Source organism: Elephantulus edwardii, unplaced genomic scaffold (assembly GCF_000299155.1).
Source record: "Elephantulus edwardii isolate Elephantulus edwardi_28Jun2011 unplaced genomic scaffold, EleEdw1.0 scaffold00017, whole genome shotgun sequence".
Taxonomy (NCBI): domain Eukaryota; kingdom Metazoa; phylum Chordata; class Mammalia; order Macroscelidea; family Macroscelididae; genus Elephantulus; species Elephantulus edwardii.
Window position 1 is genome coordinate 26955688 of NW_006399767.1, and position 12543 is coordinate 26968230.

Here is a 12543-nt window from a genome sequence, read left to right on the forward strand (position 1 = left end):
GGGAAAGGTTCAGAGCTGCTGTACATAGGGTTGCTATATATCACAAGCGACTCAATGGCACATAACAACAACATACTTTCACGGATTTGGAAGCAGGAGTGACATCCGCTTCCTAAATAACATGCCTCCAGAAACACTATGAACTTTGATCAATGTTGATAGTTGCAGAGGAGCTTCAGGCCTTTTGTTCATAGGGTCGCTATGAGTCATGCTCGACTGGAAGGCAATCAAAAACAACAACAGTGACAATAACAAAGTAACAACAAAAATCTAAACATTACTGGAAGTACTTGGAAATCTTTCTAAAGAGCAGCCACAAAGCCAGCTGAAGAGTTAGGCAATTTGCAAAACTAAGGCTCTCTTTTTTAATTTCACTCAATATAAGATCCTTCATATGCATTCACATTATACACTGTTTTTAAAATCCATTACTTTCTAGTTGTTTGGTAACATTCCATTAAGTGTATGTGTCATAATCTATTTATCCACTTGTCCACTGATAGGCACTTAGGTTATTTCCATCTTTTTATCATTGTAAACAGTGATGCAATGAACAAGAGTGTGCACATATCTGTGTTGCAACTCTTCTTTCTTTAGGATATATACTTAACAGTGGAATTGCTGGATCATATGGTCTTCCTCCTTTCAATTTCTTAATTTGTTAAGGAAGCACCATATTGTTTTCCACAGTGGTTACACTAGGACTTTCCTTTTTTTCAGTTGTAATATTCAACAGACACACTAAAAGATTTTAAAAAGAAAGTTATAATTTCACCAAAGAACTTAGGTGTTATGAAAAAATGCTCAAGACTATTAGCTATTAGAGAGATGAAAACCAAAACAACAATGAGATATCTTCTTACCCCAGCCGTAATAGCAAAGTTCAATAAGACAGAAAACTACAAATATTGATGAGAATAGAGAGAGACTAGAACTTTTTTCCAGTGCTGCTGGAATTATAGAATGGTACAACCATTATGGAAAAAAGTATGGCACAGCTTTGAAAAGTTGGAAATACAAATGATATATGATTTAGCAATCCTACTAGTAGGTATATAACATAAAGAAGAGCCAGGATATGAAAATATATATGCCTATGTTCACCACAGCATTATTCAAAATAGCAAATAGATGGAAACAATTTAAGTGCCTCTCAAAAGACAAGCAATTTAGGGTATATACGTACAACAGAATATTATGGAATACAAAAGAACAATAAAGAAGCCATGAGACACCTTATAATATGAATGAACAAGGAGGACACTATGCTGAATGAAATAAGTCAATCACAAAAGGACAAATACTGTATCAGGCCACTATCATAAAAAGTTAAGAGAGTTCACACACAAAAAGAAATATTCTTTGATGGTTACTAGGAATGAGAGGAGAACAACTAAATGTTGTTATTGTTGTTGTGTGCTGTCAAGTCAGATCAGCCTACACTTGACCCACCAGTGGGTTTTTAGAGGCAGTAAATCACACAGGCGGATATTGTCCATCCTCTCCCACAGAGCAACTGATGGCTTTGAACCATGTGTCTTCATGATTGCAGCACAGCTTCTTACTACTAGGTCACCAGAACTCCCTAACTAGTTAGAAGATAACTGTTGAATGGAAAACTGATTTTTCTCTGGAATGTTATACCCAAAACAACAACAACAACAATTATTATTATTATTATTAAATATTAAATTTAAAATGTTTAAATATTAAATATTATTAAGTAAGAATAATAATACAGAATTAATTCTTTTTATTGCTATAATACCTGCCATGATTCCCAAAAGGCAAATAACCAAACCCTCTGACTCAGGTGAATTCAGACTCACTGTGAACCTCCAAGTTTTCAAATCTATAAAACTTTCTGGGAAGTAGAAGGCTGTCCATCTCTCTCTCTTAGAGCAGCAGCTGATAGATTCAAATTACTGATCTTTCAGTTGTTGTTATTGTTATGTCATCAAGATGACTGCAACTCATAATGATCCTATGTACAACAAAGGATAGCTTTGAACCTTGCCCTGTCCTGAGCCAGCCTCACTGATCCCAACACACCCATCCCGATTACCCCAGATACTGTGCCCATCCAGCTCATCCAGCATCTTCATCTTCTGTGCTGAACCTCTAACCTTCCAAGCATGATGTCCTTCTCCAAGGACTAGCCCCTCCTGGCCCTAAGACCAAAGTATGTGAGACAGAGCTTAAAAATCCTTGCCTCCAAGGAAAAACCTGGTTTCACCCTCTCCAAGACAGACCTGTTTGTTCTCTTGTCAGTCCATAGTATGCTCAACACTTTTCTGCAGCACCACAATTCAAAGGCATTTGATTCTTCTTCTGTCATCCTTATTCATTGTCTGGCTCTCTGATGCATACCAAGTAACTGCAAAGACCATGGCCTAGATCAGGTACATATTAGTCTCTATAATGATATCATTACTCTTTAGAACTTTGGAGAGGTCCTTGACTTCCCCAGTGCAATTCGTCTTTTGATTTCCTGACTGCTAGTGCCAAAAGTGTGGATTTTGGAGCCAAAAAAGCTGAAATTATTAATAAGCTCTGTCTCTTCTCCATCTATTCTGGCTCTGCCAAATGGCCTACTGGTGAGAATCTTTATCTTCTTGATGGTGAGCTTCAATCCATATTGAAGACTATAGTCCTTGACCTTCTGCAACAAACACTTCAGATTCTCTTCAGTTTCAGTAAACAAGGTTATGTCATCTCCATAATGCAGGTTGTTGATGAGTCTTCCTCCAATCCTGATGCAACAATCCTCCTCGTAAAGTTCTGCCTCCAGAATGATCTGTTCTGGACACAGATTGAAAAAGTATTGAGACAGAATGTATCCCTGACACACTACTTTCCTGAATTTGAACCAAGCAGTATTTCCTTGCTCTGTTCCGACCATTTCCTCCTAGTCTAAGTATAGGTTTTGCATAAGCAAAATCAAGTGTTCTGAGATTCCCATTCTTCTCGGAGTCAGCCACGGTTTGTTGAGATCCACACAAATGCCTTTGCATAATCAACGAAACACAAATATTCCTCTGATACTTTGCTCTCAGCCAAGATTCATCCAATATCAATAATGATATTCCTAGTGCCACGGCCTCTTCTAAATCTAGGTTGTATTTTTTACAATTCTCTGTCAATGTACTGTTCAAATTGTTTTTGGATAATCTTTAGCAAGACTTTGCTTGCATGTGATACTGTTCGATAATTTCCATACTCTGTTAGGAATATGGAATAAGAACAAATACAGATATCTTCCAATCAGTTGACCAAGTGGTTGTCCTGTAGATTTCACAATCTGGTGAACACATCCAGGACTTCATCTGTTTGCTGAAATATGTCAACTGCTTTTCCATCAATTCCTGGGGCTTTCCCCCCCCCCCAATTCCTTCAGAGGAGCCTGAACTTCCTCCTTTATAACCATTGTTTCTTTTTCATATACTAGTTCCTGATATTGTTCTGTGCCAGCCAATTCTTTGTGGTACAGTGACTCTATGTATTCCTTCCATCATCTTTTTATGCTTCCTGGATCATTCAATATTTTGCCCATAGCATCTTTAAGTATTGCAACTTGAGGGTTGAATTTATTCTTAAATTCCTTCAGCTTGAGAAATGCCAAGTGAGTTCTTCCCTTTTGATTTTTTTCACTCCACCTCCTTTATACATTTCATTATAATACTTTGCTTTGTCTTCACAAGCTGCCCTTAAAAAATCTTCTGTTCAACTCTTTAACTTCGTAATTTCTTCCCTTTGTTTTGGCTCTTGGAGTTTTAGTGCAACATTCTGAGTCTCCTCTGATATGTATTTTAGTCTTCCTCCTTTGTCTCTGTTGCATTCTTCATGGATGATAGTCTTGATATCCCACAGCTACACCAGTAATTGTTCATTAGTGTCCAATGTTTCAAACCTGTTCTTAAAATGGTTTCTAAATTCACGTAGGAAAGATTCAAGGTCAAATTGTGGTTCTAGTGGTTTATTTGTCTTTTCTTTAGCTTGAGTTTGAACTTGCATGAGTAGCTGATGTTCTATTCCACTGTCGGCACCTGGCCTGGTTTTCACAGCGGATACTGAGTTTCTCCAACTATTCTTTCAACAGATGTAAACAATCTGATTCCTACGTAGTTCATCAGGTGTGATTCCTACGTAGTTCATCAGGTATAGTTTATAAATTATATGGAGTACTTGAAGCATGGCTAGTGAAAATAAAGAACTAAATATTTTCATTTTTTAAAAAAAGTTTGTTTATTTAAGTCAGTAGTAACTCCATGACAGTGGGCTTGAGATTTTGCTTTTTTTCCCCCCTTCTTGAATGACCACATTATTGTTGCTAGGTTCTGTCAAGTTGACTACTACTCATAGTGGTCCTATGAATAACAGAACTAAACCTTGCCCTATCTTGTGCCATTCTCATCATCCCTGCTGAGGGTTTCTTTAGCCCATTGCTACAGTCACTATGTTGATTCATCTTGTTGAAGGTCTTCCTCTCCTGCTCTGGTTCTCCACATTTCCATGCATGATGACATTTTTCAGGGACTAGCACCTCCTAATAACATGCCGAAAGTATATGAGACCAAGCTTTGCCATCCTTGCCTCCAAGGAGCACGCTGGTTACTTTCTGAAAGACCTATCTCTTTGGCAGTCTATGGAATATTCAGTACTCTTCTTCAACACCATAACTCAAAGTCAGCTGTATTCACTGTCATCTGTATTCATCCATTATCTGTATTCATTGTTCAACTTTAAGATGCACAGAAAATAAAGAAAAGACCATGGCTTGAATCAGGTCCACATTAGCCTTTAAACTGACATTGATGCTCCTGGGCACCTTGTAGAGGCCTATAGTTAAGACCCTCTAAACATAATGTATTATTTCATTTGAGCCTGACAGCAACCTATGAGGTAAAGGAATAAGATATGATTTATTCAATTTCACTAAAGAGGGTCATTAAGAGCTTAAATGATTTCCTCAAAAAAAATGAGTCAACTGCCTTTTTCAATTTGAATAAACATGTATGTGCAGGTAATATCAACATTCTGATGAATGTAAAAGCTTATAAAAACACAGCACAATCTCTCTGCTTAAGACGAACATATTTGCATAGACTTTTTTTTTAGGTTGACTAAAAAAATCTGTTGTTCTTTGGGTCACTGTAGTCAATTCAGTGGCACCCAATAACAATAATTTTTTTAAAAATCTGAAAACTCTTAAGTTTCCTATAGCTGAACTTATTTACCTAAAAGTTTACATGGGTGCTTCTCAGTAATTACTAGCAAACACTAGCACTAACCCAGGAACCTGGGAGGAGAGGAAGTAAGCACTGCTTGGGCTTTATCAATAAAGTCTGGTTTAGAGGTGCCTGAAGCAGAGCCGACATCCTTATTAAGTTCTGCAGGTGGTTCTGTCGTACTGTTTTGCCTTATCATTACAGAAAGAGAGATCTGCAGGAAGGCTAAGGCCCAATGAATGCTTGTGAGTAAGACAAGCCAATCAAAGTATTCTACGATGGCCCTGGAGAACAGCTTTCCTCTCCAAGATTTACCCAGAGCTGAGGGTAAGTAATGTAGACCACCCAGACTGGGCTCAGACTTCCCAGCGTACCTGGCTCTCGGAACTGGCTATCATCACAAATGTGCAGGTCCAAGCGAGAGATGAGCAGATGATAGGAGGACTCTTTCACATCATATTTCTCAAAATACTGGCTGAGGCGGCTGCTGCTGCTGTTGGAGTTGCCCTGGCTGCCACTGAATGCCTGGGCCCAGGACTGCTGGGCACTGGGAGCAGGCGGGGTGATCTACATATGACAGAAAAAGAAAAGCAAAAGTCCAGACCTTGAGAAGCTCCTGTGCATACTTTCTTCCAATTTTAACCCAACCTGAAGAAAACCAATTTGGCAAGATGCTTCTTTCCTTACAAAACTCTCTGCCTGTTTAGGTCTGTTCTCTTAAATAACACAAACTCCAAAATGTCCCATTATGAGCAAGTGCCCAGATTACTAACTATTTCAATTTCTATGTTTGTCTTTAAGTCTAGTTTTGAAGTAAGAAAAGTTAGATATGGTTTGTAACTAACACCAGTTAGTGGTGAAATGTCTTAGTATACAGGTATGCATTCTTTATGCCCACCATGCATTCTGTGAAATAGAATACTATGTGACTTGAACACTGTGAGAACATCATATTATATATGGAAGAGGTGAGCAAGATGGTCACCACTTGGGCCTAGAACCTGCATCACCATGATCACACCAAGAGAACTGTGCAAAAACTTCAGCTCTGACACCACCAGTGATGAAGGGACACTGCTGTGCTTCCAAGAGTCATGTCAGCTGCTACCCGTCCATTGGAGCCCCCACTCACTAGCCAGCCAGCCACCTCCTGCCCTTCCTTCCCACGTTCTTTGCACTTCTCATGCACTTGAACTATTCAATCTCCAAGTACCCCTCTTCATCCTCCATCTGCTCCTGTGGCCCCTTCCCTACACCTCCTTCCTCTTCTTGCCACCCAGGTCACTGCCCAGACCATTAGGTGGTGATTACTTTGGGAGGGCCCACAAGCGGCCCAGGGATATATGCAGGCTGAGTGGGACAGCAGCCTTAACAGGACATCTAGTGGCTCTGTTTTCATCCACTCAGTCCCTCCCTGAGGCAGGGGCAATGAGACAGGCAGCCTCAGATAGTTCTAATAACCCTGCCCTCTGTCACTCCAGGGCCAGAGCAGACAGAGGACTAGGAAAACTAGTGAGAAACAGGTCAGCTCTTCATACATAGCAAAGCACAACTGTTACATCCTGTTCTCCTGTTGAGAATTATGAACTATACTCAAGTGGACATTACCTAACAGGACATTAAGCTAGACATACCTGTGTAACACACAGTGTACCTTTCTATACATATAAAAAACATTATAGAAATAAAACATTTTCAGAAACACTAAAACATCTTCAGCATGAGAATAATGTCTCGATGCTCTGCTAGCTGCATAGCAGTTTCTTACAGACTAAAATTTTAATAGGCTTTGTGGGGTTCGGTTCATAACAACCAGGTACACACAGACATTCATAACTCAGAACTGTCTGTCTAATGAGTTCAACAACTGCTAGAGTCCCAATATAAGGTTTGAACTGTTCAAGCTCTGACTCAGCTGACTGGTGCTGAAAGATGTCTACCAGAAAGCATTTACTAATTGCCCCTTTTCAGGCTGAACAATTAATTAACTGCCTCTCCTTTGTGCTCTCATAGCACACACTTGCGTCTAGTACTACACTGATCACCCCATACTGCATTAACTTGTTTATAGTCCATTATTCTAGTCGCCAAGGGTCCCAAGGAGAGGAACAAGAGGCTGACTCCACTTGTCCTCTAGTGTTGAATATCTAACACACTGGAAGCACATAACAAATAGAGCAACTGAATCATTCAGAAGAGCTGGCAGCCTGTCCACAGCCACAAGTAGATGGCACATCCCCTAGAGAAGCCAAATGATGACAAGAATCCACCTATGGTGGTACTAATTAGGTGTGCCGATCATCTCTCCAGTGCCCCCAAAATTGTATTTTGTCTCTGACCTGTACAGGTTCAGGAGCCAGGCTCTTTCTTTGCTGGGCCGCCTTCTCCATGGCCTCACTCAGAGACTCAGCATACTTCATCATGGCCTTGAGCTGCGAGTCAGTTAGCACCCAGAGCAGGTCATCCAGTAAGAACATCAGCTTGGAGGCAACCACATTGCAATCTTTGGTCTAAGGGGGGTCACAAAGAACATAGGTTCATCACCTTACAATATGTCAACGCCTCAAAGTCACAGCTGCCCAGTCAATTTCAGGAATGACTTACACTTTGGAGAGTAGAATTTTTATAAAACCTACAGAAGCTTTCTAAAATCAACAAGAAGCTGTAACAGTTAACTGCCAGGGCTTAATCTCAGTGTCCGTGTATATAGGGGAGAAACTGTAGTTCCAAAATTAAGATGACATGAAGGTAGAAATGAAGACCTACTAAGGACTACTAAGCAGGCCTCGATCTTTAAACTGACATTCCGGGGCCAGTAACATTTTTAAAATGAGGGAATATTAACTCCCAAGCTGTCTAGGAAAATGGAAATTTTAGACATAATAAATAAAGAAACAGAATAAATAATAAATAAATAGAGAAAACACAGATATTCTCATGTGGCTGGAGAATACACTCACTCTTCTCTTGAGGGCTATCTGGATCCTGCCTTGGTTGGTAATAAGCCTCAGTGGAGTAGTAACTGGATCCTGATCACCATTGTCTGTGGCATCTGCTTCAATTCGAAGTGTCTGCCAAGTTATTTCTTTAAATGTCAAAACCTGGAGGGGAAAAAAGTAAAATCTCTTACTGCTATGGATCAAATCAATCAAGAGGCAGGAAATTCAAGAAAAGACTGGCAGAGCAGAGGCTTCCACTGTTCTCAATAACGATTCTAACAGTAGAAGGCAGTGAATCAAAAATCCACAATTGAAGGAAAGAGATATAATAAAACTTAACAAAGGAAATCCAGACTCCTAATAATGGGAGAGGACTGAAGGAGATCCCAAAGCAGGAATAATATCCCTTAAATTTAATCATACTTTGACCTCACTCCCCAATATTTCCCCCTCACAATACAAAAACTGTCACCTCTCCACGGTGGGGGTCTGTGATCCGGGTGAGACGGAGGTCACTCTGCTGCCAGTTGGGGTTGACACTATAGCCCTGGAGCTGCCATAATTCAAAAGAGGCATGGAAGGCCTTGGAGTGAATCTTGATGGTGATGGAATTAACGATGATGAACATTCCCTCGACTACCTTCTCAGCAAAGCCATACTCACTGTAACAAATGAAGCAAAGCACTGTAAGACCTTATGCAGTGGTTACACGGCAGGCACCAGGCTTAGTTATTAAATGTGCCCAACATTAAAAGTAGGTGGTACGGAAGACTGTGAGCATTCTATGTAGCAAGGAAAGCCAGAGTTATTTTATCTTTGCAGTTTAGATATTGAAATCTTCCCACAGAACGCAGCCACATAAATGTGAGATTTTTCTTATATTAATTATGTCTATACAAATTATTTCTTTGTCAGAATGCTTCTGATTCATAGTCACAACCAGGTGAGAGAACTGGGATGATTTTCCCCCCTTTATTTTCTATTTCTATTTTTCAATATGTAAGTTTTAATTTAGGTAAGGGGTTAACTCTCAGCATCCTTTCCCAAAGGTAGTATATGGCCGTGTAAAGAGGCAAAGATTATGAAGAGAAGTTGTAACCAACCCTTCTTGGATCTGGGGAGAAAGAACATGAGAACTACCAAGTGGTATAGAAAGGACTCTAGGAGTCATTTTATAATTAAAAAATATATATATATATATAATGATGATGCAGTAAATAAAATAGGAATTTGGTTTGAATTTTTTAGGGTTTTTTTAGAATGAAAGAAAGAGAAAGTTGATTTAAAAACAATCTCCCTCCTGTTAGAAAGAATAAATGGACAAGTCTTTTATAACTTACAAACTAACAACAAAAATTTGGACATTGCTCATGCAGGGCAGTCTAGTTAAAGAAGGGAAACACTGAGCTTTTAAAAAATTTTTAGGGGGAGCTCTGGTGGCCTAGTGGCAAGGAGCTACAACTACAATCCCAGAGGCGCACGGTTCGAATCCACCAGATGCTCTGCCGGGGAAGGAGGAGCAATCTCCTCCTGTACCAGTCAGATCTGATTTGGCAGTACACGCACACAAAAATAAAAAAAAATAAAAATAAACAAAAAAATTAAAAAAAAAAACCAAACCCACAACTCTAAAGATATAGAAAGAGATGACCAAGAGGTTTAATGCAGAGATGTGTAGTCAAGAATAGTCCCATCTCTGATAAGTACTTCCAAAGGACAACAGTCAGAAGCCTGAGTAACGATGGGAAAGGAATAAATGACATCCAAAAAGAATAAATTACATTTTTCTACATTTGTATGTGGAAAATGCAGATATTCTTGATATGCAAGGGAAATAATTTACTATTACAGGAGATAAAAAGGAAATCTGGAGATGACAGAATATGTATTTACACCTTGTATCACAAAGAGCTTTAAAATAATCAAGAAGAAAAATAATAGGCCAACAGAAAAATGGGGAAAACAATGGGTAGCACACAAAAAAATAAACACAAGTGAATCTTAAAACTTAAAGTGATGCTCTACTGCACTCATTATTTGGGGAGTAGTTTCTGTTGATTAAGGAAATGGTTGGCTGCACAATACAATTAAGGTAAATGGTATCACTCAACTTGAAGAATGTGGAACTGGCAAATGCTGCATAATATACAGTAAAACCTGAGAAACTTTGAACCTGCATAAGTTTGAAAACTGTCAAAGAAGGAAAACGGAAATATTTTCCCACTAACAGAAAAAGAGAGAAAAGTACTACGTATGCATCTCAAGAAGATGGACTGACCCAGTGACTGACTGTAACTGCGACAACAGGGTTAAGCATGCAGAACTGGTGCAGGGATGGGGTTGGGGGGGAAGATGCCAATCCATTGTTCACAGAGTCACTATGAGTCAAAGTTAACGTGACAGCACCTCACAATAACCGAGTTACACATATATGTATTTGTCTTTGTTCAACTGTCCCATTTATAGGATTCTGTACCAAAAATATTCTGGGGGGGAAGAACTCAAATGTTCTTCATCATATGAATGGATAAATAAAATGTAGAAATGCCCATATAATAGTATTCTGCCAAAACATGGATAAACCTTAAAAATATTATGCTAAGTGAAAAAAGTCAACTATTAAAAAAATCATGCCATTCCATAACATAAAATGTTCAGAAAATAAAGGGAGCTCTGATGGCCTAGTAGGCAAGAAGCTGTGCTGCAATCCCAAAGGCCCATGGTTCAAATCCACCAGTTGCTCTGCTGGAGAAAGAGGAGCAATCTCCTCCTGTGCCAGCAGGATTTGATCTGATGGTACAGAACAATATAAAAAAAAAAGATAATTCAGAAAAAAATGTTCAGAAAATACAATAGGAAGGAAATTAGTCACTGCCCAGGGCTGGAGCATCGAATGGGGAGGGACCATTAAATAGGTATGTGACTTTGTTTTAAGATGGTGTAAAAGAGTTAACTGTAAAAAAAAAAAGAGTTAACTGTGCTCATGAGGAATCTGTACATAGATAAGATTTAGTTGTTTAAACAGAACAAAGGGATACTGCATGGTTTAAACTCAGGAGAGGTATACATCAGATTTGTATCCTTTTACAGTACTTATTCATTATGTTTGCTGAACAAATTATCTGAGAGGCAAGACTATCTAAAAGAGCACGACACATAACAGCAACATAAAAGGTCTCACTTTATTTGGATCCATAGTCAATGTCCATAGAAGCAGCAGTCAAGAAATCAATGCATTGCTTTGCTCAAAACTGCTGCAAAAGGCCTCTTTACAGTTTGAAAAGTAGCAATGTCATTTGTGGATTAAGGTGCACTTAGTCCAAGCCATGGCATTTTCAATCATCTCATAAGCATGTAAAAGTTGGGTAATGAATAAGAAAAACCAAAGAATTAATGTCTCTGAATAATAGTGCTGGTAAAGAAAATTAACTATACCATGGACTTCCAGAAAAACATCTTTTCTTGGTATGGGAATAAATATGGATCTCTTCCCATCAGTTGGCCAGGCAGCTGTCCTCCAGACTGGCTGCCACACCATGGTGAGCACGTCCAGGATAGCACTTATCTGTTGAAATATGTCAATTGGCAGGTATTCCATCAATCTCTAGGGCTTCCTTCAGAGCAGCTTGAACTTTTTCTTTCATCAACATTATCTCTTGATATATATATTGTTTGATGAAATTCTTCTGTGTCATTCATTTCTTTCTGGTATAGTGACTCTGTGTACTCCTTCCTTCTTTTGATGCTTCCTAGATCATTCAATATTCTGCTCATAACATTTTTAAGTATTGCCTCTACAGGCTTGAATTTGTTCTTCAGTTCCTTCAGCTTAAGAAATGCTGAAAGACAAAAAAACTATTGGACACAGTGGACCAATTCAGCAAAGAGACAAGATACAAGATCAACATACAAAAATCAGTTGGATTTCTCTACAGTGACATAGAGAATACAGAATCAAAACTAAGAAAAACAATACCATTCACAATAGCTAATCACAAGATTAAATACTTGGGAGTAAATTTAACCAGAAGCACCAAGGATCTATTCAAAGAAAATTACAAAACATTAAACAAAAAGAGACCTTGAGAAGTGGAAGAATATTCCTTGCTCATGGATAGGAAGACTCAATATTGTGAAAATGGCAATACTACCAAAGGCAATTCACATGTTTACAATGCAATCCCAATACAAATACCAATCCCATTCTTCAATGAGATGGAAAAGGCAATCTCCAGTTTCATTTGGAATGGAAAGAAGCCACGAATAAGCAAAACACTCCTTAAAAATAGAAGAAAGGTAGGAGGTATCTCACTCCCTGATTTCAAATCCTACTACACTGCCATGGTGGTTAAGACAGCATAGTACTGGTACAATGA

General features: G+C 38.8%; 1 protein-coding gene across 1 annotated transcript in view; it reads right to left on the minus strand.

The window, feature by feature from the left end:
* Positions 1-12543, minus strand: part of UHRF1BP1 (UHRF1 binding protein 1) — a 78805-nt gene that overhangs the window by 18708 nt on the left and 47554 nt on the right. Inside the window, exons 5-8 of the mRNA XM_006882063.1 lie at positions 8640-8829; positions 8189-8329; positions 7568-7738; positions 5603-5795 (exon numbers count right to left, since the gene is read on the minus strand). Coding sequence (XP_006882125.1) covers positions 5603-5795; positions 7568-7738; positions 8189-8329; positions 8640-8829 — 695 coding nt within the window. The remainder of the gene's footprint in view (positions 1-5602; positions 5796-7567; positions 7739-8188; positions 8330-8639; positions 8830-12543) is intronic.